The 27,537-nt window shown below is 44.8% G+C and overlaps 1 protein-coding gene across 1 annotated transcript; it reads right to left on the bottom strand.

The window, feature by feature from the left end:
- Positions 1-1,987: 1,987 nt before the first annotated feature.
- Positions 1,988-22,182, bottom strand: LOC311125811 (cullin-associated NEDD8-dissociated protein 1-like). The gene is made up of 17 exons (XM_084199843.1): positions 22,094-22,182; positions 21,408-21,551; positions 21,025-21,179; positions 20,464-20,587; positions 20,128-20,384; positions 19,699-19,804; positions 18,956-19,101; positions 16,737-17,032; positions 16,337-16,478; positions 14,881-15,108; positions 14,442-14,655; positions 13,528-14,067; positions 12,731-13,353; positions 12,179-12,348; positions 8,332-8,496; positions 7,488-7,595; positions 1,988-2,576 (listed from the first exon to the last, which is right to left on the bottom strand). The coding sequence occupies exons 1-17, from the start codon at positions 22,159-22,161 to the stop codon at positions 2,352-2,354; spliced, it is 3,711 nt and encodes a 1,236-aa protein (XP_084055969.1). The 5' UTR covers positions 22,162-22,182; the 3' UTR covers positions 1,988-2,351.
- Between the last annotated feature and the right edge of the window lie 5,355 nt (positions 22,183-27,537).

Genomic DNA, 27,537 nt, shown 5'->3' with positions numbered 1-27,537 from the left:
AAAGTTAAATCTAGAATCGGCTTCCTATTTCGCAACAAAGCCTCCTTCACTCATGCTGCCAAACATGCCCTCGTAAAACTGACTATCTTACCGATCCTTGACTTCGGCGATGTCATTTACAAAATAGCCTCCAACACTCTACTCAGCAAATTGAATGTAGTCTATCACAGTGCCATCCGTTTTGTCACCAAAGCCCCATACACTACCCACCATTGTGACCTGTACGCTCTTGTTGGCTGGCCCTCACTACATATTCGTCACCAAACCCACTGGCTCCAGGTCATCTATAAATCACTGCTAGGCCAATCTCCGCCTTATCTTAGCTCATTGGTCACCATAGCAACACCCACCCGTAGTATGCGCTCCAGCAGGTATATCTCACTAGTCATCCCCAAAGCCAACACCTCCTTTGGCCGCCATTCCTTCCAGTTCTCTGCTGCAAATGACTGGAACAAACTGCAAAAATCTCTGAAGCTGGAGACACTTATCTCCCTCACTAACTTTAAGCATCAGTTGTCAGAGCAGCTTACCGATCACTGCACCTGTACACAGCCCATCTGTAATTAGCCCACCCAACTACCTCATCCCCATATTGTTATTTATTTTGCTCATTTGCACCCCAGTATCTCTATTTGCACATCATCTTTTGCACATCTATCACTCCAGTGTTAATACGAAATTGTAATTATTTTGCACTACAGCCTATTTATTGCCTTACCTCCATAACTTACTACATTTGCACACACTGTATATAGATTTTATATTGTGTTATTGACTTTATGTTTTATTTACCCCATATGTAACTGTGTTGTTGTTGTATTTAATCGCACTGCTTTGCTTTATCTTGGCCAGGTCGCAGTTGTAAATGAGAACTTGTTCTCAACTGGCTTACCTGGTTAAATAAAGGTGAAATAAAAAATTAAATAATAATAATAATAATTCACAGTCTCCTCTGAACAGTTGATGTTGAGATGTGTCTGTTAATTGAACTCTGTGAAGCATTGATTTGGGCTGCAATTTCTGGATAAGAGCGTCTGCTAAATGACTAAAATGTAAATGTAAATTTCTGAGGCTGATAACTCTAATTAACTTATCCTCTGCAGCAGAGGTAACTCTGGGTCTTCCATTCCTGTGGCGGTCCTCATGAGAGCCAGTTTCATCATAGCGTTTGATGGTTTTTGCGACTGCACTTGAAGAAACCTTCAAAGTTCTTGACATTTTCCGTCATGACTGACCTTCATGTCTTAAAGTAATGATGGACTGTCGTTTCTCTTTGCGTATTTGAGCTGTTCTTGCCATAATATGGACTTGGTCTTTTACCAGATAGGGCTATCTTCTGTATATGCCCCCTACCTTGTCACAACACAACTGATTGGCTCAAACGTATTATGAAGGAAAGAAATTCCACAAATTAACTTTTAACAAGGCACACCTGTTAATTGAAATGCATTCCAGGTGACTACTTCATGAAGCTGGTTGAGAGAACGCCAAGAGTGTGCAAAGCTGTCATCAAGGCAAAGGGTTGCTACTTTGAAGAATCTCAAATATAAAACATATTTTGATTTGTTTAACACTTTTTTGGTTACTACATGATTCCATATGTGTTATTTCATAGTTTTGATGTCTTCACTATTATGTAGAAAATAGCAAAAATAAAGAAAAACCCTAGAATGAGTAGGTGTTCTAAAACCTTTGACCGGTAATGTATGTAAAAGTGATATTTACATTTTTTATTTTTAATACATTTGCAAAAATGTCTAAACTTGTTTTTGCTTTGTCATTATGGGGTATTGTGTGTAGATTGATGAGGGGAGAAAAAACGATTTAATCAATTTTAGAATAAGGCTGTTATGTAACAAAATGTGGAAAAAGTCAAGGGGTCTGAATGCGTTTCCGAATGCACTGTATATTGGGGGTGGGGGGGGGGGGGTGGTGTTGCAATGCATTATGCAAGTCTAACATTTTACACACTAGATGGTGCACAGTTAAATGAACAAAACGTTGGTTTATTTGCAATGTGTTCATTGAGAATACTGTATCAATATCACATCCCTAAAAAAATGGCACTGAATACCACTGGCCTTAAAGCCCTTTGAATAAAGTATTACCTCAATGACCAGAAGGCATGATTATGGCCTACGTACGACATCCTGACTAGTGAAAAAAGGCACGTTTCCAACTCAACTTTCAAGGCAGAATATGAATAATTTCAGTGGCAGTGAATACTGCCTAACGACAGTCATACAATTTGCATCGAGCCAAAATGTGTTGGCATTGGCTTCGGTTTCTGTTCTATTATTTGTCATTAATTTAAAGAATAACTTTAAAACGATCCTCCTGTCATTTTAGTTCTAACTGGTGTCCATGCTTTCCACTGGGCTGGAGCGCGCGTCTCCCTGGATGCTCTCCAAGATGGAGGCCATCTCTGCGTTGGTGCGTATCTGGTTGGCAAAGTCGGCCATGTCAGGGCTCTTCTCCACCTCGCTGATGGAGAGCAAGGCTGCCACGGCCCTCATCGCCGAACGACGCAGCTCCTCCTGCTTCTCAAACTCCTGTTTCACTGACCCCGCCTTCACCTGGGATGGCGATAGAGGAAGCAGATAGTGCACTGGTCACATCTTTTATCGTAACGTAAATACAGGGAGCTTCAAAAGTTTTGGGACAGTGACACATTATTATTGTTTCTATACTTCAACATTTTGGATTTGAAATGATAACAATAATACATAAATAAATCATGCATTGTGTTATTTTGGAGTCACTTTTATTGTAAATAAGAATAGAATATGTTTCTAAACACTTCGACATTATTTTGTGGATGCTACCATCATTACGGATAGTCCTGAAGGAATATTGAATATTGATGAGTGAGAAAGTTACAGACGCACATATATCATACCCCCAAGACATGCTAACCTCTCACCATTACAACAACAGGGGAGGTTAGCAGACCTTACAGATAATTGTAATGTGTGGGGTACAGAGATGAGGTAGTCATTCAAAAATCATGTTAAACACTATTGCACACAGAGCTATGTGTTCGCAGCACTAAACTAACAGGTTAGATTCACTGACTGGTTGAAGCTATAGTCCCTTCAGAATGTATTCACACCCTTTGACTTTTTCCACAGCCTGAATTTAAAATGAATTAAATAGCGATTTTGTGTCACTGCTTACACACAATAAATACCCCATAATGTCAAAGAGGAATTATGTTTTTAGACATTTTTACAAATTAATAAAAAATAAAAAGCTGAAATGTCTTGAGTCAATAAGTATTCAAACTCTTTGTCATGGCAAGCCTAAATAAGTTCAGGAGTAAAAATTTGCTAAACAAGTCAAATAATAAGTTGCATGACTACCTCATCTCTGTATCCCACACATACAATTATCTGTATGGTCCCTCATTCGAACAGTGAATTTCAAATGTTCCAAAACATGCATCCTGTTTTCAATAAGGCACTGAAGTAAAAATGTGTCAAAGAAATTAACTTTATGTCCTGAATACAAAGCATCATGTTTGGGGCAAATCCAACATAACACATCACTGAGTACCACTCTTCATATTTTCAAGCATGGTGGTGGCTGCATCATGTTATGGGTATGCTTGTCATCGGCAAGGACTAGGGAGTTTTTTAGGATAAAAAGAAACGGAATAGAACTAAGCACAGGCAAAAACCTAGAGGAAAACCTGGTTCAGTCTGTTTTCCAACAAACACTGGGAGACAAATTCACCTTTCAGCAGGATAATAACCTAAAACACAAGGCCAAATATACACTAGAGTTGCTTACCGAGATGACATTGAATGTTCCTGAGTGGCCTAGTTATAGTTTTGACTTAAATCAGCTTGAAAATATATGGCAAGACTTGAAAATGATTGCTTAGCAATGATCAACAACCAACTTGACCGAGCTTGAAGGATTTCTAATGTGCAAATATTGTACAATCCAGACGTGCAATTGTGATTCTAACATGTATTGACTCAGGGATGTGAATACTTATGTAAAGGAGATATTTCTGTATTTCATTTTCAATACGTTTGCCAAAATTTCTAAAAAAAAATGTTTTCACTTCATCTTTATGGGGTATTGTGTGTAGATGGGTGAGAATAAAATATATTTAATCCATTTTGAATTCAGGCTGTAACACAACAAAATGTGGAATAAGTCAAGGGGAATGAATACTTGTTGAAGGTACTGTGGTGCCCTAAAATGGGGGGACTACGTACACAAAGTGCTGTAATTTCTAAACGGTTCACCTGATATGGAGGAAAATGCCCTCACATTAAAGCTGACAGTCTGCACTCTTTAACCTCATAGTCACTGTATCATTTCAAGAAAATGTGTCACTGTCCCAATACTTTTGGAGCTCACTGTATATAAAATGCTTGCAGGATGAACATTGATCTGTAATTCTGATGTAAATGTCCTACATACTTTTGGTGTATGTTAGTTCACACAATTTCCCACTTGGCATATTGCCTAAGTACGTGATACAGTATGAAAAATGTATGCACTCACTAACTGTAAGTCGCTCTGGATAAGAGCGTCTGCTAAATGACTAAAATGTAAATGTAATACAACGCAGATAGAAGTTTCTTAGACTGAGGACTGGCACAGGCCCTACCTTCACAGGCCCTACCTTCACAGGCCCTATCTTCACAGGCCCTACCTTCACAGGCCCTATTTTCACAGGCTCTACTTTCACATGCTCAACTTTCACAGGCCCTATCTTCACAGGCCCTACCTTCACAGGCTCCTTCTTTACAGGCCCTAACTTCACAGGCCCTACTTTCACAGGCTCCTTCTTCACAGGCCCTATCTTCACAGGCCCTACCTTCACAGGCTCTACCTTCACAGGCCATAACTTCACAGGCCCCAACTTCACAGGCCCTAACTTCACAGGCCCTACCTTCACAGGCCCTACCTTCAGAGGCCCTATCTTCACAGGCCCTACCTTCACAGGCCCTATCTTCACAGGCCCTATCTTCACAGGCTCCTTCTTCACAGGCCCTATCTTCACAGGCCCTACCTTCACAGGCTCTACCTTCACAGGCCCTAACTTCACAGGCCCTACCTTCACAGGCTCTACATTCACAGGCCCTAACTTCACAGGCCCTACCTTCACAGGCCCTACCTTCACAGGTCCTACCTTCACAGGCCCTACTTTCACAGGCCCTATCTTCACAGGCTCTACTTTCACAGGCTCAACTTTCACAGGCCCTATCTTCACAGGCCCTACCTTCACAGGCTCTATCTTCACAGGCCCTAACTTCACAGGCCCTACCTTCACAGGCCCTACCTTCAGAGGCCCTATCTTCACAGGCCCTACCTTCACAGGCCCTATCTTCACAGGCTCCTTCTTCACAGGCCCTATCTTCACAGGCCCTACCTTCACAGGCTCTACCTTCACAGGCCCTAACTTCACAGGCCCTACCTTCACAGGCTCTACATTCACAGGCCCTAACTTCACAGGCCCTACCTTCACAGGCCCTACCTTCACAGGCCCTACCTTGACAGGTCCTACCTTCACAGGCCCTACCTTCACAGGCCCTATCTTCACAGGCTCTACTTTCACAGGCTCAACTTTCACAGGCCCTATCTTCACAGGCCCTACCTTCACAGGCTCTATCTTCACAGGCTCTACTTTCACAGGCCCTATTTTCACAGGCCCTATCTTCACAGGCCCTACCTTCACAGGCCCTACTTTCACAGGCCCTACCTTCACAGGCCCTATCTTCACAGGCCCTACCTTCACAGGCCATATCTTCACAGGCCCTACTTTCACAGGCCCTACCTTCACAGGCCCTATTTTCACAGGCCCTACCTTCACAGGCCCTATCTTCACAGGCCCTATTTTCACAGGCCCTATCTTCACAGGCCCTATTTTCACAGGCCCTACCTTCACAGGCTCTACTTTCACAGGCTCTACTTTCACAGGCCCTATTTTCACAGGCTCTACTTTCACAGGCTCTACTTTCACAGGCCCTACCTTCACAGGCCCTATCTTCACAGGCCCTACCTTCACAGGCCATATCTTCACAGGCCCTACCTTCACAGGCCCTACTTTCACAGGCCCTACCTTCACAGGCCCTACCTTCACAGGCCCTACCTTCACAGGCCCTATCTTCACAGGCCCTATTTTCACAGGCCCTATTTTCACAGGCCCTATCTTCACAGGCCCTACCTTCACAGGCCCTACCTTCACAGGCCCTACCGTCACAGGCCCTATTTTCACAGGCTCTACTTTCACAGGCTCTACTTTCACAGGCCCAACTTTCACAGGCCCTAGCTTCACAGGCCCTACCTTCACAGGCCCTATTTTCACAGGCCCTACTTTCACAGGCCCTACATTCACAGGCCCTACTTTCACAGGCCCTATTTTCACAGGCTCTACTTTCACAGGCCCTATTTTCACAGGCCCTATTTTCACAGGCCCTACCTTCACAGGCCCTACTTTCACAGGCCCTACCTTCACAGGTCCTATCTTCACAGGCCCTACTTTCACAGGCCCTATCTTCACAGGCCCTACCTTCACAGGCCCTACTTTCACAGGCCCTACCTTCACAGGCCCTACCTTCACAGGCCCTATCTTCACAGGCCCTATTTTCACAGGCCCTATCTTCACAGGCCCTATCTTCACAGGCTCTACTTTCACAGGCTCTACTTTCACAGGCTCTACTTTCACAGGCCCTACTTTCACAGGCCCTATTTTCACAGGCCCTATCTTCACAGGCCCTACCTTCACAGGCCCTATTTTCACAGGCCCTACTTTCACAGGCCCTACCTTCACAGGCCCTACTTTCACAGGCCCTATTTTCACAGGCCCTATCTTCACAGGCCCTACCTTCACAGGCCCTATCTTCACAGGCCCTACCTTCACAGGCCCTACCTTCACAGGCTCTACTTTCACAGGCTCTACTTTCACAGGCCCTATTTTCAAAGGCCCTATCTTCACAGGCCCTATTTTCACAGGCTCTACTTTCACAGGCCCTACCTTCACAGGCCCTATCTTCACAGGCCCTAACTTCACAGGCCCTACCTTCACATGCCCTACCTTCACAGGCCCTACCTTCACAGGCTCTACTTTCACAGGCTCTACTTTCACAGGCTCTACTTTCACAGGCCCTACTTTCACAGGCCCTACCTTCACAGGCCCTACCTTCACAGGCCCTACCTTCACCTGGGACGAAGATGATGACATCTTTTAATTACCCCTTGTATGATCATGCACATTGTTTTGATTGGTGTTCACTCACCCACTTTCACAGTTATATTTCCTAACCAGCATAGCTTAGCATAGTAATGTTAAGATGTTTATGGACGAACTGGTTAGTCAATTCAAACCAGACAAAAAGTGCAAAAAAAATGAGTCCTGTGCACAAGTCAAGGTGGATCTGTTCTAGTTTGTTAACATCCAGATAAGAAAAGCGGCGCCTTTAATTATTGGAGGCTTGTGTGGACTGCCATGTCATCAGTCTCCTTACCTTGGTGATGCAGGTAGCTCTGAGAGGTTCGATCAGTCTGTCCAGCCTCTGGACCACAGCGTTGGGACACAGAGAGCAGAGTCTGGCCAGCATGATGAACGTCAACATCTGGGGGGGGGGGGCAGGCAGGAAGAAACTTTAGAGAAATAAGATGGGTGAGACATTCTATCCGTTTTTTCAAGATGGAGGAATTCATTCGGATACGACTTCTTCGTTTCAGCACTAGCCACTGACATGTTTTAATGTACGGCGCGCCTCGACGTGGTTCAATGTGCCTATAAATCAGCACAATCGACTTTTTCATGTTTTCAAATTGCCACTGTCTTGGAGCTAGAATTGGGATCATGTATACTGTGCTAATGCCAATACAAAAAAAAAGAGTAATGGAATCTGGAGAACTTAGCAACTGAGGCGGTCTGAGGCGGTCTGAGGCGGTCTGAGGCGGTCTGAACCGGTCTGAACCGGTCTGAAGCGGTCTGAGGCGGTCGTGATAAGTACATCTTTATTCACTGGTAGCATTGGTTGACAAATCTCTCATTGCATCAAAGTTGGTCTCTCGTAACAGCCTCCACCAAAAACGGAGCAGGTTCTGGGTGATTTAAGATTTAGATTTAAAGATTAAAACCTCCCCAACTTTTCTGACAGACAGCGCGTGACCCTCCCCGGCTCCCTAAAAACGCACTGCTCTCATCGAAAAACCATTGAATTGGCTGTGTACTTTACGCATCATTTGTCCGGTTTTAGGAGTGTCCTGAAACGCCAGTACCATGTGTTTTAGGGGACTGCTTTAGGCCTTTCAGGAAGTTAGTTTGCCGTCCTAATAAAGTTTGCGTTGCAGTCTTACTCTGATGTCGTAGTGGTCTTTGAGGCCTTCTTCGACGTGTTCCAGAAACTCGGAGATGTCCAGGAAGTCCAGGCAGCTGTCCAGTAAGGTATACATGCACTCAAACGCTGCCTTTCTCACGTCCAGACCATCGTCCACTGTGTGCTTGAACGGACCCATCTCCACCTGACATGATGACAGATGGAGAGAGATGGAGAGAGAGAGTGTTAGTGTCCTCTTCGATAACGGTTGTTTTGTAGCATTACACATTTTCAACACATAGTCAGTACATGAGATTTATTAAAATGCACACAGAGGACTCCACTCAACACATATAGGGCTGGTTTCCCAGTCAGATATTAATCCTAGGACCAGCGCCATTAAAAGTGCTTTTTAGTCCAGGTCTTGTATTAAAGGCCCAGTGCACTCAAAAACGTGATTTTCCTGTGTTGTATACACTGAGTGTACAAAATATCAGGAACACCTGCTCTTTCCATGACAGACTGACCAGGTGAATCCAGGTGAAAGCTATGATCCCTTATTGATGTCACTTGTTAAATCCACTTCAATCAGTGTTGATGAAGGGGATGAGACAGGTTAAAGAAGGATTCTTAAGCCTTGAGACAATTGAGACCATGGATTGTGTATGTGTTCCATTCAGAGGGTGAATGGGCAAGACAAAAGATTTAAGTGCCTTTCAACGGGTTATGGCAGTAGGTGCCAGGCGCACCGGTTTGAGTGTGTCAAAAACTGCAACGTTTTCTGGGCTTTTCAAGACTGGTCCACCACCCAAAGGACATCCAGCCAACTTGATACAACTTGGAGCATTAGAGTATTGGAGTCAACATGGACCAGCATCCCTGTCGAACGCTTTTTACACCTTGTAGAGTCCATGCCCCAACAAATTGAGGCTATTCTGAGGGCAAAAGGGGGTACAACTCAATATTAGGAAGATGTTCCTAATGTTTTGTACACTCAGTGTATATTTCCACACTATGATGTTGGTATAATACTGTGAAATTGTGAAAATTATGATAATGCACTTTTAGTGTAAGAGCTGTTTGAAAAGACCACCTGAAATTTCAGCCTGTTTTGGTGGGATGGAGTTTTGGCATTTCCTGGTGACATCACCAGGCGGTAAATAGACCAATAAGAAAGAGAGTTCCAAACCTCTCTGCCAATAACAGCTAGTTTTCAGTTTTCCCATCCCCAGTGAGACCACTCCCAGAGTCCTAGCAAAATTCTTGCTTGAGAAACTGCTCTTTGCTAAGAAGCTATTTTTGTATATTTTTAACAATTTTAATTGGAGAAAAAAACCCACAGTATGGCACCTTATTGTTACACAGAAATGATTTGATACTGAGATAAAAACGGCTGCATTGGGACTTTAATCTGTGTCTGGGAAACTGGAACATAAATTGTCAGTGTACCTCTCTGATAAGGTCCTTTCTAGGGCTGTGGCAGTCATGACATTTTGTCAGACGGTTATTGTCATGCAAAAGCCTGCCGGTCTCATGGTAACCGTTAACTAACATAAACATGTTTAGCCTCCATACATTCTGCATACAAACCGCTTTTGGAACATCTACATTTAAAAAAAGTCTAATAAACAATTGAATATACACCATCACAATAAATCCATTATATATTTTAGGCAGGTCTAAAGAAACATTATGATATGAAGAAAATGTATTTCAGAAGAACAGTATTTGAGTTAGTCTACTGTATGTTATCTGGCTATGCTCCATGCCATAGGCTGTAGGCTTGTTCATTTAGCAGACAAGATACAGTGGCTTGCAAAAGTATTCATCCCCCTTGGCATTTTTCCTATTTTGTTGCCTTACAACCTGGAATTAAAATTGATTTTTTGGGGGTTTGTATCATTTGATTTACACAACATGCCTACCACTTTGAAGATGCAAAATATTTTTTATTGTGAATAAACAAGAAATAAGACAAAATAATAATAATAATAATATAATATGCCATTTAGCAGACGCTTTTATCCAAAGTGACTTACAGTCATGCGTGCATACATTTTTACGTATGGGTGGTCCCGGAGATCGAACCCACTACCCTGGCGTTACTGTCACGATCATTGAGAGACGGGTCAGACCAAGGTGCAGCGTGGTATGCGAACATGTTTATTAAATCAAATAAACATTAAACAAAACAAGAAACAACGTAGCGTGAAGTCCTCAGGCTAAACACATACGAGCCTAACACGGAACAAGATCCCACAACTAAGGTAGGCAAACAGGCTACTTAAGTATGATCCCCAATCAGAGACAACGAGCAACAGCTGTCTCTGATTGGGAATCACACCCGGCCAAACATAGAAATACAATACCTAGAACAAAAACATAGAATTTCTAGCATAGAATCTCACGCCCTGACCAAACCAACTAAAAACAACCGGCCTCTCAAGGCCAGGGCGTGACAGTACCCCCCCCCTCCCGTACTCCGGCCGCACCAACCTGACTCATTAGGGGAGGGTCCGGGTGGGCATTCAGCCTCGGAGGCGGATCCGGCTCCGGGCGTGACGACCTCTCCCCTACTGCCTCCCCGTTGGACTGGGCACCGGTGTGGAGCGGACTGCTCTGGCTCCGGAGTGGAACCGCTGACCGGAGCTGGACTTGGCACCGGTGGAGCGGACTGCTCTGGCTCCGGAGTGGAGCCGCTGACCGGAGCTGGACTGGGCACCGGTGGAACGGGCACGGGCCGTGCCGGACTGGGAACACGCACCACTGGCTTGGTGCGAGGAGCAGGCACGGGCCGGGCCGGACTGGGAACACGCACCACTGGCTTGGTGCGAGGTGCAGGTACGGGGCGTACCGGGCTGGCGACACGCACCACTGGTTTGGTGCGAGGAGCAGGGACGGGCCGTACTGGACTGGGAACACGCACCACTGGCTTGGTGCGGGGAGCAGGTACGGGACGTACCGGGCTGGCGACACGCACCACTGGTTTGGTGTGAGGAGCTGGCACAGGCCGTACCGGACTGGATACGCGCACCACTGGTTTGGTGCGGGGAGCAGGTACGGGGCGTACCGGACTGTGGAGGCGCACTGGAGGTCTGGAGCGTAGAGCTGGCACAACCCGTCCTGGCTGGATGCCCACTTCCGCACAATATGTGTGAGGCATTAGCACAGGTCGCACTGGGCTGTGCACGCGCACTGGCGATACAGTACGTAGAACTGGCGCAGGATATGCAGGACCGAGGAGGCGTACTGGAGACCAGGAGCGTTGAGCTGGCACACCCCGTCCTGGCTGGATGCCCATTTTCGCACGGCACATGCGTGGTGCTAGCACAGGACGCACTGGACTGTGCCGGCGCACTGGCGAAACAGTGCGTAGTTCCGCAAAATTCACTATAATTGTAGGCTAACTCTGAATTTGTTTGATTTACGCTTGACCAGTTATGTACCAAAGATATCTTAAATCAGTTTTTTTAAAACGTTTTTCTGCCATGTAATAATAATAATATGCCATTTAGCAGACGCTTTTATCCAAAGCGACTTACAGTCATGTGCGCATACATTTTTACGTATGGGTGGTCCCGGGGATCGAACCCACTACCCTGGCGTTACAAGCGCCGTGCTCTACCAGCTGAGCTACAGAGGACCATGTGTAATATGCAGCATGCTATGTATTGTATAACGGCACAATCATTATTTTAATTCAGGTTTTCTTTTTCAGGCTTGTGCTCATATAAGCTCTAATATGCATTCGGTGGTTTTGAATGAATCAACATGACTGCCGGTGTGGCGGTAATACGGTCACCGCAACAGCCATTCCTGATCTGTTTCTCATTGAAGAGGCTAGCAGGCCACACACACACACACACACACTACACACTACACACTACCTCTCTGATAAGGTCCTTCCTGATCTGTGTCTCGTTGTAGAGGCTAGGCAGTACTGAGGCTAGCAGACCGCGGATCAGAGAAGGTTTGTTGTGGGCCGCTGAGTTGAACATCACCAACGCCACACGACGTACATTCGGGTCTTTGTCCTGCAGAGTAGTCAGGAAGTCACCTGGCATAGAGAACAGGGTGATGTCATAGAGAACAGGGTGATGTCATAGAGAACAGGGTGATGTCATAGAGAACAGGGTGATGTCATAGAGAACAGGGTGATGTTCATTAAGAACCAAATGGAAGAAAGCAAACTGAAACAGGGAGGGACTACTTGAACTAGTCCAATAGCAAACACTCATTTTAGTTTTCCGTTGCAAATTATTATTTTTTAAAATCCCATTGTGCCATTGCCTGAATGAATACAACCCTGGACATTTTAAATGACCCTGTTTCACCATACAGTGCACTACATTTAACCAGATGTGGCTTTAACCCAAAGTAGTGCAGTATAGGGAATAAGGTTGTCATTTGACCTGTGTTGAGCCACTTTGACATCTTACCTATGCATCCTTTGAGTAGTGAATCTATGGGTACAGGCTGATCAACGATGGTGAACTTAACAGCAGTGACCACAGTACTGCGGGCCACAGGAGACCCTGAAGACAGCTGTTGTTTGAGCCTGGGCAGGAGCTGAGCCGGGTTGACCATGGTGAGTTTTCCCAGACACTCCGCCACCACATTCCTCGTCCCCTCCTCGGCACACTCACGGTTCTTAAAGAGCAGAGCCCAGATATCCTCGACGTGGGCCATCAAGCTCTCCGCCGAGCAGGCGCTGATCACCTCTTTGAGGCTGTGTAACAGCAGGTACCTTCTCTTAGGCTGGCTACCTATCTCCTTCAGCATAAAGGGAAGGTACTCCTCCAGGTTGCCCACACAGATGTTCCCCAGAGCACAGGAAGCGGCTGACTTGACCTCCTCGTTGGGAGAGGAGAAGGCCTCCAGGATCACGGTCTTTAGCTCCTTCTGACCCCCGAGGTTCATGGTGCGCCCCACCTCCCCCAGACACAGGAAGGACAGGATTCTGACCGACTCGGAAGACTTGGGGTTCTTGACTTCCTGGATGAAGCTGGTGACCATTCCGGATGCTTCTTTAGGGCACACGGAGGATAGAGCAGCCACACACCTGGCCAAACATGAGAAAAAAAATAGAAAATAGAAAACAGAAGAAATTAAAACATAATTGTATGTTTCCCATGCCTCTAAAGGACACTGTAAGTATATCACTTGTCTCTATCCCCTTTAACTCTTTATCTGTCCACTGAATCAATCAATCAATCGAACAAACCACTACTCCTACCTGGCAACAGAGTAGTAGGACTGTCTGTGCATGGGCGTGGGGCCTGCAGCCTTCCCTGAGCTGTGGAAAGGACCGGTGAGAGCTTTCAGGAGGTCGTTGTATCCCGTGTTCCCAGCCTTAGTGACCACCAGGGCCTTGAAGAACTCCAAGATGGCCGACAGAGCCCCTCCTTGCAGCAACGGGGAATGAACCAGATGAAACACACCAGGTAGGACAGTGTTCCCGATCTTGGACAGGGAGGAGGGGCACACCTTAGCTAAACAGGTGAGAAGCATCACCGCCACCTGGGATATGTGCATGTCGCTCTCCTCTATCAGGGCAGGTAGCTCGTTGAGCACAGCCTCGATCATAGGGGGCTTCAGGCTGTCGCTGTAGTTCATCACGATCATGTTGAGAGCAGTCAGCGTGCTCAGCTTGAGGGCGCGCTGGTTCTTCCTGAGGAAGGAGCCCAAGATGGGGATGCCCTCAGTGAGTAAAGGTCGGAGGTCGATCCTGAGGGGTGATGTGGCGATGAGAGTCAGGGTCTTCACTGCAGTCAGCCTGTTAGGAGAAGAAATGGACTACTTTGAAACAGCGATAGCCCTCCATGAAGCTGCCCATGTTGTCACAGAAGCCATTTTTGCAGAGATGCAAAGATGTGCCCTCCAACTCTATGGATAAGATACATTATTGTCATGGAGACACTTTTTGTCTTTATCCCTACCCCCCCCCCGAGATACACATAAACCCACAGAGAGCTTGGCAGGAAGGGTCAGCCACAGTATAGTGTAGGGGGTTATGGGAGCAGTTTAAGGGGATAAGTGCCTTGCTCAATGGCATGAGGATACTGATGCCAGTAACTCTCCGGTCCCAACCCACCAGATTTTTCCCAATCGCCGCTGGGATTCGTACCTGCAACACTCTAGGCTACCTACCTGGTGATCTCGTTCTTCAGTCTCTCCAGGAAGATCTGCAGCGTCGGCTGGAGGTCCCCACCCAGCTGGTCTCCTAGGTGACACACTATGTGACCCATACAGGAAATGGCCCTCTCCTTCACTTCCTGGTCTATGTCTGCAGCCTTCAGCCTCTTCAGAGTGCCAGAGAACACATCCTTCACGTAGGGCTTGACGTCAAAGGCGGGTAGTTTGTCTAGAGTAGAATAGATACTTTATTGTTTATTTGGTTGGAACGGAAATTCTTCTTCTGCCTTTTGTCCCAACCCCAGACAGAAGTCGAGAGGCACAACGCTCTGACACCAGCAGCCCTGCAGTAGCCAGCTCAGTCCCCACAATTTCATCGCCCGGCCCAGGACTTGAACCAGCAACCTTTCGATTACTGGTCCACCTCTCTAACCTCTTTGGCTACAATACCTACCTCCTAACGGGCGTATGATCTTGACCATCTGCTGAGTGACCAGTAGGGCCTCGGAGGTGATCTTATAGAAAGGGTCCTCCACACACTGCACCACCGGGGGCAGAATAACCTTCATGTGAGGCTGGAAGACGTCAGGAGGGTGGCTGCACAGGAGGACGTGGAGGAAAGAGAGGGCGTCGATCTTCATGTTGGACGAGGTAGACTTGTCGGTGAGGGAGTGAACTATACCTGAAAAGAGAGATGCCAGAGAAAAGATTAATATGAATGTCAAGATGACTTTTTGACATTGTTACAATAGCCATTCCAACACTATTTCCTTTTAAGTTATTGTACTATATAATTAGGGACATGAGTTTTCCTGACCACGTGGCTAAGACTGGGAAATAGTCCTGGTCCTATGACTAACTACAGAGAAGAAATGAACAATTGTTGTAGCCTATAACTGCAGTAGGCCCAGAGTTTTTTCCTGGCCAGGTCACATAATCGACGCCCTCTCTTTCCTCTACAGCCACCCTCCTGACGTCTCCCAGCCTCACATGAAGGTTATTCTGCCCCCGGTGGTGCAGTGTGTGGAGGACCCTTTCTATAAGATCATCTCCGAGGCCCTACTGGTCACTCAGCAGATGGTCAAGATCATGTTGAATGTATGTAGCTTCTGTCATTGAGCTGTTCTGTTATTGTCCTGTATTCTGTCATGATTCTTGTTTCTTGTGGACCCCAGGAAGAGTAGCTGGTAGCTGCACCAGCCAATGGGGATCCAAATAAAATCTTATTTGTTATGGAAAAAAACTACTGGCCCAAGAAATGAACAAAGGAATGTAGTAATTTAAATGAGAAGCTGTGGGTGAGTGAGCGTGTGAGTGAGTGAGGTTACCAGGGATGAGAGTTGGTATGTGAGCGTGTGAGTGAGTGAGGTTACCAGGGATGAGAGCTGGTATGTGAGCGTGTGAGTGAGTGAGGTTACCAGGGATGAGAGCTGGTATGTGAGCGTGTTAGTGAGGTTACCAGGGATGAGAGCTGGTATGTGAGCGTGTTAGTGAGGTGACCAGGGATGAGAGCTGGTATGTGAGTGTGTTAGTGAGGTTACCAGGGATGAGAGCTGGTATGTGAGCGTGTTAGTGAGGTTACCAGGGATGATAGCTGGTATGTGAGCGTGTTAGTGAGGTTACCAGGGATGAGAGCTGGTATGTGAGCGTGTTAGTGAGGTTACCAGGGATGAGAGCTGGTATGTGAGCGTGTTAGTGAGGTTACCAGGGATGAGAGCTGGTATGTGAGCGTGTTAGTGAGGTTACCAGGGATGAGAGCTGGTATGTGAGTGTGTTAGTGAGGTTACCAGGGATGAGAGCTGGTATGTGAGCGTGTTAGTGAGGTTACCAGGGATGAGAGCTGGTATGTGAGCGTGTTAGTGAGGTTACCAGGGATGAGAGCTGGTATGTGAGCGTGTTAGTGAGGTTACCAGGGATGAGAGCTGGTATGTGTTCCCCCAGGGCTCCTGGCAGTACGTTGGCCAGCTCTGTCAGCAGACTGAAACAGCCCTGTCTAGACTTCATGCTCTTCTCTTTCAGCTGTTTGTGGAGAGCCTTCACTACTGTGGGGACCTGAGAAACAACAAACAAAGCATTGAGAAACACCTCAAACAAATGAAAGCTCAGATAAAATGTACTGCAGTATGTCTCCTAATTCACCTTGTGACCTCTGTATTGTGATATACAATATTGCGTTTACTGTCTGCCCTGCTGCTGTCTTGGACGAGGACTCACTTTAAATGTCATTTTATCTCAATGAGACTAACCTGGATGAATAATGGTTAGAAAACAACAACAACCAGAACAACAACAACAACCAGAACAAATGACCTGTTTCTTAAGCAGAGTGATGGCTGGGTCTTCTTTGGCTCCAGGCTCTGCTGCTGTGGTGATGAGGCCCTGAGAAGGCCTGGTCTGTTTGAGTAGGGCAACAAAGGCTACAAAGATGTCTGTCTTGACGTTCTCCTCCCTCTCTTTAAACCGAGCCAGCAAGGCTGGAGCCACTGAACCATACAGCTCCACCAGCAGGTCTCTCCTGGTGCTGATCACAGCCTCCAGACACTTGACGGACGACCTCCGTACCTTCCAGCTCATGTCGTCATCGTCACTGTACTCATCATCTGACTCTGCAAGGGGGAAAAAAACATTGACTTTGTTCCATTGGCCATACAAGCAGACCCTATTACAATTAATGTCCAATAGATTGTATTTAAATTCCCTAAATTCCCTTACCTTAACCCCAAACCTGACCCTAACCTTGAACCCAAACCTGACCCTAACCTTATCCCCAAACCTGACTCTAACCTTAACCCCAAACCTGACCCTACCTTAACCCCAAACCTGACCCTAACCTTAACCCCAAACCTGACCCTAACCTTAACCCCAAACCTGACTCTAACCCTTACCTTAACCCCAAACCTGACCCTAACCTTAACCCCAAACCTGACCCTAACCTTAACCCCAAACCTGACCCTAACCTTAACCCCAAACCTGACCCTAACCTTAACCCCAAACCTGACCCTAACCTTAACCCCAAACCTGACCCTAACCTTAACCCCAAACCTGACCCTAACCTTAACCCCAAACCTGACCCTAACCTTATCCCCAAACCTGACCCTAACCTTAACCCCAAACCTGACTCTAACCCTTACCTTAACCCCAAACCTGACCCTAACCTTATCCCCAAACCTGACCCTAACCTTAACCCCAAACCTGACCCTAACTGTAACCCCAAACCTGACTCTAACCCTTACCTTAACCCCAAACCTGACCCTAACCCCAAACCTGACCCTAACCTTAACCCCAAACCTGACCCTACCTTAACCCCAAACCTGACCCTAACCTTAACCCCAAACCTGACCCTAACCTTAACCCCAAACCTGACTCTAACCCTTACCTTAACCCCAAACCTGACCCTAACCTTAACCCCAAACCTGACCCTAACCTTAACCCCAAACCTGACCCTAACCTTAACCCCAAACCTGATCCTAACCTTAACCCCAAACCTGACCCTAACCTTAACCCCAAACCTGACCCTAACCTTATCCCCAAACCTGACCCTAACCTTAACCCCAAACCTGACCCTAACCTTAACCCCAAACCTGACTCTAACCCTTACCTTAACCCCAAACCTGACCCTAACCTTAACCCCAAACCTGACCCTAACCTTAACCCCAAACCTGACTCTAACCCTTACCTTAACCCCAAACCTGACCCTAACCTTAACCCCAACCTGACTCTAACCCTTACCTTAACCCCAAACCTGACCCTAACCTTAACCCCAAACCTGACCCTAACCTTAACCCCAAACCTGACCCTAACCTTAACCCCAAACCTGACTCTAACCCTAACCTTAACCCCAAACCTGACCCTAACCTTAACCCCAAACCTGACTCTAACCCTAACCTTAACCCCAAACCTGACCCTAACCTTAACCCCAAACCTGACTCTAACCCTTACCTTAACCCCAAACCTGACCCTAACCTTAACCCCAAACCTGACCCTAACCTTAACCCCAAACCTGACTCTAACCCTAACCTTAACCCCAAACCTGACCCTAACCTTAACCCCAAACCTGACTCTAACCCTAACCTTAACCCCAAACCTGACCCTAACCCCAAACCTGACTCTAACCCTTACCTTAACCCCAAACCTGACCCTAACCCTGACCCTGACCCTATCCCTGACCCTAACCCTGACCCTATCCCTGACCCTATCCCTGACCCTGACCCTATCCCTGACCCTATCCCTGACCCTATCCCTGACCCTATCCCTGACCCTGACCCTATCCCTGACCCTATCCCTGACCCTATCCCTGACCCTATCCCTGACCCTGACCCTATCCCTAACCCTGACCCTATCCCTGACCCTGACCCTATCCCTGACCCTAACCCTGACCCTGACCCTATCCCTGACCCTATCCCTAACCCTATCCCTGACCCTATCCCTGACCCTATCCCTGACCCTGACCCTGATCCTGACCCTAACTCTATTCAGTAATTGCATATCAGCATAGTTGCTGTTGATATGTTTGTTGATAGTTTGAGTACCTTGGTCCACATCCCCTCCGTCCTCTGTGTCCATGGACTCATCCCTGTCCTCATCCACATCATAGTTGTAGTTGGGGTCATAGGTGATGTACCTCAGACACAGCTTGATCACCGTGGGGATATGAGGGGACATCTCCTTGGGGCATCTTATATAGAAATATCAGATAAAGTACAGAACTTATTTAGTAGTTATGGGTATGTTTTTCAACTGTGTCTAATCTCGTGTGAGCACTGGCCACTGGTCAGTTAGTAATGGGTGCAATAAATCACAATAAATCATAAATCAAGACAGAGAGATATCGAGAGAGAGAGAGAGAGAGAGAGAGATTATTTTCCCATTTGTACTTTAACTATTTGCACATTGTTACAACACTGTATATATACATAATATGACATTTGAAATGTCTTTATTCTTTTGAAACTTCTGAGTGTAATGTTTACTGTTAATATTTATTGTTTATTTCACTTTTGTTTACTATCTACTTCACTTGCTTTGGCAATGTTAACATACGTTTCCCATGCCAATAAAGCCCTTAAATTGAAAATTGAAATTGAATTGAAATTGAATTGAGAGAGAGAGAGAGAGAGAGAGAGAGAGAGAGAGAGAGAGAGCTATCGAGAGAGAGAGAGAGAGAGAGAGAGAGCTATCGAGAGAGAGAGAGAGAGAGAGAGAGAGAGAGAGAGAGAGAGAGAGAGAGAGAGAGAGAGAGAGAGAGAGAGAGAGATTCAGTAGAGAGTTTTACCCGCGGACGAAGGCTTCGAAGGCCTGGAAGCAGTACTCCCTGAGTTCATCATCCTCCACACTGCAGAACTTCACCACCATGGGGATGATCTTCTCTAGGTGCTCACCTGGAACAGGACCAATACCACAATCACTTACCAGACTGACCAATACAATGCTGCCCTCTGGTGGCTAAAACTTCATACAACGTCAATTTTTAGTGCGTCAATTTTTAGTGCAACCAGGTGACAGATATCAAGATGGTTTTGTAAAAAAATGACTTGGATGTCATTCATTGCAAGAACTCTAATAAAAAACTATAAATTCTACAATCAAGCATAAAGAAACTGATCCCCAGCCCACCTCACCATACCCCATCCTGCCTCACCGACTCGATGCCCTCTCCTGCCCGCTGAACACCACCCATGCTAAGGCTAGCTAGCTCCCTCACCGACTCGATGCCCTCCCTGGCGGCTGACGGTGGCCAGACACTGGATGTAGGTGCGTGTGGTGGAGGTCTGCTGTCCCCGGCCCAGCTCAGCCAGCAGGTGCTCGGTGAGCTGGGTGAAGAGGGTCGTGCTGCAGCTGGGCACCAGGTGACCCAGGGCCATGATAGCCCTCTTCCTCACAGCCATACGGGGGCTGGTCAACTGGGGGAGCAGGCTGGTCAGGATGGAGGCATGGAAGCTGATCAACGTACCACTCAACCTATAGGGGAGAACAGAGAGGGTACAGGATCTTCTGTTTAAAAAGCATGTTTATAACACTCTAGAAAAGCAGTACTTACCTTCCCAACATGTCCGACAGGATGTCCAAGGCCTCCAGCTGAACAGAAACATCTTCCTGTTTCCCCATGGCTCCTATCAGCTGAGACGTGATCTTCTTACACACATTGGCAGTCAGGCTCTGACCTGGTAACTCAAAGCAAAAGAGCCATTCTAGAACTGTATAGGTTGCTGCGTCCAGATTCTCTACCCTTCTACTGAAGTGTGCACTTGTAGGCTACACTCCCTGGCCCAATCCCAAATGGACCCCTAAGCCCTAAACCCTATGCCCATAGGGTTTAGGGGTGCATTTGTGGGATTGGGCCCCTGTCATGGATTTTAACAATGGTGGACACTTCCTCCAGTCAAATGAAATCAAATCATATTGTAATTTGTCACATACACGTGTTTAGCAGATGTTATAGCAGGTGTAGCGAAATGCTTGTCATTGCTTACACCAACACAAAATCGCTACATGGTTAGCTGACATAATATAATACACTCTCAATGGACAGTTTCCATTTCAGAGCTCCTCCAAGGGGAACCATTCTGTAGCGTAGCTTGAACAACAAAGTGACCCGTACCTGCGGAGCATGAGGGCAGCTCAGCGATGACTGTCTTCAGACCCATACTGGAGATGTCTCTGAGTTGTTCCTTGTCCGACATCATGTTGGAGCAGAGAGTATCCACCATGGTCTCCACCTGGTACTCCTTCACCTTGCTCACCAGGGGACCCAGGCTGCAGCAGAGCGGTGGGGAGAATCGTTACCTAACTAAACCGATTGAAAAGCACTGTTCAAACAAATAAAAGTTGTTATATCTGCAAGTGGTCCTTGACGAAAGACTTAACTATCAACATGTCTATGATACGAAATACCTTGTGACACACAGGAGACGCCTTGTGTATTTTTAACACTTTACAAACACAATGGTTATTATAAAGAGAGACACGCCAGCGTTAGCCTACCACTTGACTGCTAGATTCTGAACCTCTCCGTTCTTGTCCTCCAGCAGCTTCAGGAGCATGTTGACCACCTTCTTCTCACTGTCTTCATCCAGCTTGATAGAATCCTTCTGAAGCTCCATCATGAGGTCATTGGTGGCCATGAAGCTGGAGGAAAAGACGAGTCCAATATGACGGTCTTGATATTAATAAATGAAGTTATCTTTTGTACTGTGATGTAATCTAGACTGTGTTCCTTTATTATGGCCATGAACCTGGAGGAAATGACTACACTGTCTGTTTTGGTTCTCACGAAATGGACAATAAAGTATATCTATTATCTTCTCCCTCGTATTCTCATGGCTCTCCCTATCGCACCTGTCATTCAATTATTATCAATATGATAATAGTCATTTTGAGGCTCTAGAAAATAGCATTACATCATAATTATTATTGTGGACACACTTTAGTGAAAGGAGTTAGCATTTATTTTTTTATTATCATAACCTTGACATCATTATTATGCACTTAATATCATCTGAATAGGTGAGATAAGTTATAGGCCAGTTTTAAAGTAATTACTAATAAAAGTAGGCAGAAATACTTAGTGGCAGGCTGACACAGAAAATGACAGTCATCGTTGATAGCCCACATTATTACTGTGTCATCCCACACTCAGACATGCATTGCAAAGCACTCGGGCTTCTTACCGAAAGTCTTTGTCAGTAGATGTCATTTTCTCCAACAGATTGGAGATATGGTAGGAGATATTCGACATCTTGACTACCAGTTACAGTTAATTTATATATGATAATAGTTATGAATAACTTTGAAATAGTGGAGCAGAAGTTTCAGCCGGAGAACATGGCGAGAGGCAGGGTGGCAATAGTGACGAGCTAACTTTGGCCAAGAACAAACTGGGAAACATGACACTCAGGGTTCGTTATAAATAGGCACCGCCGTGTTATGAGTGAGTCGAGAATTAATTCCTAGTTTATACTGACAGCTGGTGGAACCAATCAGGAACCAATGCCTCAGCGCACAGAAACGTTTTTCTTCCTTAGTTGTGCATTTTCTCCAAATCTAAAGGCACAACCTAGATTCGAGCCAGTGTCTTAAGTAGTTGAACATGTTATTACTCCCAGTCCCAACCTCGTGAAAGTGACAAACTGACACGTTTTCATTTTCGTCAAAAACTACTTAAGACACTGGCTTGCGCAGTTCGGCGCAAGACGACCGTTAGACCGGAGTTTAGCGAGCCAACGTCGCCATGACATCGCCTACAAGTGTGGTCGGGGAAGCGGTTCAATTCAATTCAATTCAAAGTGCTTTATTGGCATGGGAAACATATGTTAACATTGCCAAAGCAAGTGAAATAGATAATAAACAAAAGTGAAATAAACAATAAAAAATGAACAGTAAACATTACACTTACAAAAGTTTCAAAGGAATAGAGACATTTCAAATGTCATATTATGGCTATGTACAGTGTTATAACAACGTGCAAATAGTTAAAGTAGAAAAGCTTATGCCTGCCTTCATACTGTACTGTCTAAAGGTACTGTCTGAGCTGGATCCTATCCAAATTAACACTTCCGCTTTTTCGGATTTTACCTTCAGAATAAAAGTCCGCAGTAAAACGCTATGCGTATGATAAGAATTAATCCATCTGGGCATCATGCTTTAGACATAACAGACCACGTCAACACAGATCAAAGGTTGCAGTCATGTCAAATCAGTCAAGGTAGACTTAGTAGTAGACTAGGCATAGCTAGATACGGTCTGTTCAGAGGATAGTTTGGCGCATAACAGTACAGCGAGGAAAGCTAAACATTTACAGGGCAATTGAATTAAGATAATACACGACCCCATTCAAAATCAAATCAATGACACTCGGTCAACTATCGTAGTTAGAAGCTGGCTGTCACAGCAGCGTTCACAGTTCATGGATGAGGAACTTGACTCGCGATCATGTCGTCATGGAAGGTGTCCTCCGTGTTTGATGAAGGAAACCTATATGAAAGACGTTAGTTAGAACGCCACATTCTTCATAGCGTTACAGGAGATACGGTGCCTTCAGAAAGTATTCACACCCCTTTGACTTTTTCCACATTTTGTTGTGTTACAGCCTACATTTTAAATTGATTAAATTGAGATTGTGTGTCACTGGCCTACACACAATACCCCATAATTTCAAAGTGGAATTACGTTTTTAGACATTTTTGCAAATTGATTAAAAATGAAAAGCTGAAATGTCTTGAGTCAATAAGTTTTCAACCCCTTTGTTATGGCAAGCTTAAATAAGTTCAGGAGTAAAAATGTGCTTAACAGGTCACATAATAAGTTGCATGGACTCACTCTGTGTGCAATAATAGTGTTTAACATTATTTTTTAACGACTACCTCATCTCTGTACCCCAACGACTACCTCATCTCTGTACCCCAACGACTACCTCATCTCTGTACCCCAACGACTACCTCATCTCTGTACCCCAACGACTACCTCATCTCTGTACCCCAACGACTACCTCATCTCTGTACCCCACACATACAATTATCTGCAAGGTCCCTCAATCGAGTAGTGAATTTCAAACACAGATTCAACTACAAAGACCAGGGAGGTTTTCCAATTGCTCGCAAAGAACGACACCTATGGCTAGATGAGTAAAAAAAAAAAGAAGAAGCTGACTTTGAATATCCCTTTGAGCATGGTGAAGTTATTAATTACACTTTGGATGGTGTCGCTACAAAGATACAGGCGTCCTTCCTAACTCAGTTGCCGGAAAGGAAACTGCTCAGGGATTTCACCATGAGGCCAATGGTGACTTTAAAAGAGTTACAGAGATTAATGACTGTGATAGGAGAAAACTGAGGATGGATCAATAACATTGTAGTTAATCCACAATACTAACCTAATTGACAGAGTGAAAAGAAGAAAACCTGTACAGAATAAAAAAATATTCCAAAACATGCATCCTGTTTGCAATAAGGCACTAGTAGTCAAACTGCAACAAAAAAAATTGGCAAATAAATGCACTTTATGTCCTAAATACAAAGCGTTATGTTTGGGGCAAATCCAACATAACACATCACTGAATACCACTCTTCATATTTTCAAGCATGGTGGTGGCTGCATCATGTTATGGGTATGCTTGTCATCGGCAAGGACTAGAGAGTTTTCTTTATATAAAAATAAACGGAATAGAGCTAAGCACAGGCAAAATACTTGAGGAAAACCTGATTCTGTCTGCTTTCCAACAAACACTGGGAGACAAATTCACCTTTCAGCAGGACAACACCCTAAAACACAAGGCCAAATATAAACTGGAGTTACTTACCAAGACAACATTGTTCCTGAGTGGCCTAGTTACAGTTTAAACTTCAATCGGCTTGTAAATCTATGGCAAGACTTGAAAATGGCTGTCTAGCAATGATCAACAACCAACTTGACAGAGCTTGAAGAATTTTCAAATTAATAATGTGCAAATATTGTACAATCCAGGTGTGCAAAGCTCTTAGAGACGTACCCAGAAAGACTCACAGCTGAAATCGCTGCCAAAGGTGATTCCAACATTTATTGACTTAGGGGTGTGAATATGTATGTAAATGAGATAGTTATGTATTTCATTTTCAATACATTTGCAAAACAATTCTAAAAACAATGTTTTCACTTTGTCATTATGGGGTATTGTGTGTTGAGGGGTGAGACAATTATAATTTTTTTACCATTTTGAATTCAGGCTGTACCACACTAAAATGTGGAATAAGTCAAGGGGTATGAATACTTTCTGAAGGAACTGTATATATATATATATATATATATATGTATATATATATATATATATATAATCCATTTTGAATTCAGGCTGTACCACACTAAAATGTGGAATAAGTCCAGGGGTATGAATACTTTCTGAAGGCTCTGTATCTAGTTTATTTATTATGCTCTTGACATTCACTCAAAGTATTTATTATCTTTCGTTTAGACGTTACCTCACTGTTTTTTTTTTGGGGGGGGTGACATAATTTTAACATTATGCACTATGCAAAGCAATGCGAAATCAATATACAGTGCCTTGCAAAAGTATTCATCCCCCTTGGCGTTTTTCCAATTTTGTTGCATTACAACCTGTAATTTAAATTGATTGTTATTTGGATTTCATATAATGGACATACACAAAATAGTCTAAATTGGTGAAATTAAATGAAAAAAATAACTTTCTTCACCCCCTTTGCTATGAAGCCCCTAAATAAGATCTGGTGCAACCAATTACATTCTGAAGTCACATAATTAGTGAAATAAAGTCCACCTGTGTGCAATCTAAGTGTGACATGATCTGTCACATGATCTGAGTATATATACACCTGTTCTGAAAGGCCCCAGAGTCTGCAACACCACTAAGAAAGGGGCACCGTGAAGACCAAGGAGCTCTCCAAACAGGTCAGGGACAAAGTTGTGGAGAAGTACAGATCAGGGTTGGGTTATAAAAAAATATCTGAAACTTTTAACATCCCACGGAGCACCAATAAATCCATTATTAAAAAATTGAAAGAATATGGCACCACAACAAACCTGCCAAGAGAGGGCCGCCCACCAAAACTCACGGACCAGGCAAGGAGTGCATTAATCAGAGAGGCAACAAAGAGACCAAAGATAACCCTGAAGGAGCTGCAAAGCTCCACAGCGGAGATTGGAGTATCTGTCCATAGGACCACTTTAAGTCGAACACTCCACAGAGCTGGGCTTTACAGAAGAGTGGCCATAAATAAGCAAACACGTTTGGTGTTCGCAAAAAGCCATGTGGGAGACTCCCCAAACATATGGAAGATGGTACTCTGGTCAGATTAGACTAAAATTGAGATTTTTGGCCATCAAGGAAAACGCTATGTCTGGCGCAAACCCAACAACTCTCATCACCCCGAAAACACCATCCCCACAATGAAGCATGGTGGTGGCAGCATCATGCTGTGGGGATGTTTTTCCATCGGCAGGGACTGGAAAATGGGTCAGAATTGAAGGAATGATGGATGTTGCTAAATACAGGGAAATTCTTGAGGGAAACCTGTTTCAGTCTTCCAGAGATTTGAGACTGGGACGGAGGTTCACCTTCCAGCAGGACAATGACCCTAAGCATACTGCTAAAGCAACACTTGAGTGGTTTAAGGGGAAACATTTAAATGTCTTGGAATGGCCTAGTCAAAGCCCAGACCTCAATCCAATTGAGAACCTGTGGTATGACTTAAAGATTGCTGTACACCAGCGGAACGCATCCAACTTGAAGGAGCTGGAGCAGTTTTGCCTTGAAGAATGGGCAAAAATCCCAGTGGCTAGATGTGCCAAGCTTATAGAGACATACCCCAAGAGACTTGCAGCTGTAATTGCTGCAGAAGGTGGCTCTACAAAGAATAGTTATGCATGCTCAAATTTTCTGTTTTTTTGTCTTATTTTTTGTATGTTTCACAATAAAAAATATTTAGCATCTTCAAAGTGGTAGGCATGTTGTGTAAATCAAATGATACAAACCCCCCAAACAATCCCTTTTAATTCCAGGTTGTAAGGCAACAAAATAGGAAAAATGCCAAGGGGGGTGAATATTTTCGCAAGCCACTGTATTTTGCAGCTTTGCATAGTGCATAATGTTACAAGTATGTAAAAAAAAGATATATAACTCTACATGGGGGAAAATCTAAACTAAAGAAAATTACTACTTTATAGATAAAGAATATTATAAGGTGGAGCATATTGAGAAATGGTTGGAGCTTAAGTAAATGAATGTCAAGAACATAATAACAGCCTACTGGTAAAAATATATAAAATGTTGATTGTATGATTCTTGTTTATTTTACTGGTGCTATTGTTCAAGGGTGCAATTTTGAAATTTAACTTTAAGAAAAGTCTTGCTGTATTTTTGATGTATTGCACAAACGAATTGCACTGTACAGGAAAGACTATCGATTTTGTGTCCATAAAACCAGGGTCGAGTCTACTCAGTAGAGTACCGTAGAACACAGAACAGGCGAGTTTGTTCATGTTTAGAGAGTTATTTGTCATACACCATGAATAAATTCAGGTTCATTCGTTTTTTTTTTTTACCATTACGTGGGGGACATTTATTTTGAAAATGTCGAAATTCCGTGACCCGGAAGACATTTTT

Source organism: Coregonus lavaretus (genome assembly GCF_964263955.1).
Source record: "Coregonus lavaretus genome assembly, contig: HAP1_SCAFFOLD_466, whole genome shotgun sequence".
NCBI lineage: Eukaryota > Metazoa > Chordata > Actinopteri > Salmoniformes > Salmonidae > Coregonus > Coregonus lavaretus.
Note: the sequence above shows the minus strand (reverse complement) of the source record. Positions and strands in the feature narration are given on the sequence as shown.

What these genes read in the sequence shown, in the direction of transcription:
- LOC311125811 (XM_084199843.1), bottom strand. Translation starts at nt 22,161, where the DNA reads ATGTCGAATATCTCCTACCATATCTCCAATCTGTTGGAGAAAATGACA. An exon ending in CATACCAGCTCTCATCCCTG is followed by an intron (nt 15,109 to 16,336) that starts GTAACCTCACTA and finishes CTCTCTTTTCAG; the next exon opens with GTATAGTTCACTCCCTCACC. An exon ending in GAGCTACCTGCATCACCAAG is followed by an intron (nt 2,577 to 7,487) that starts GTAAGGAGACTG and finishes TCGCCATCCCAG; the next exon opens with GTGAAGGCGGGGTCAGTGAA.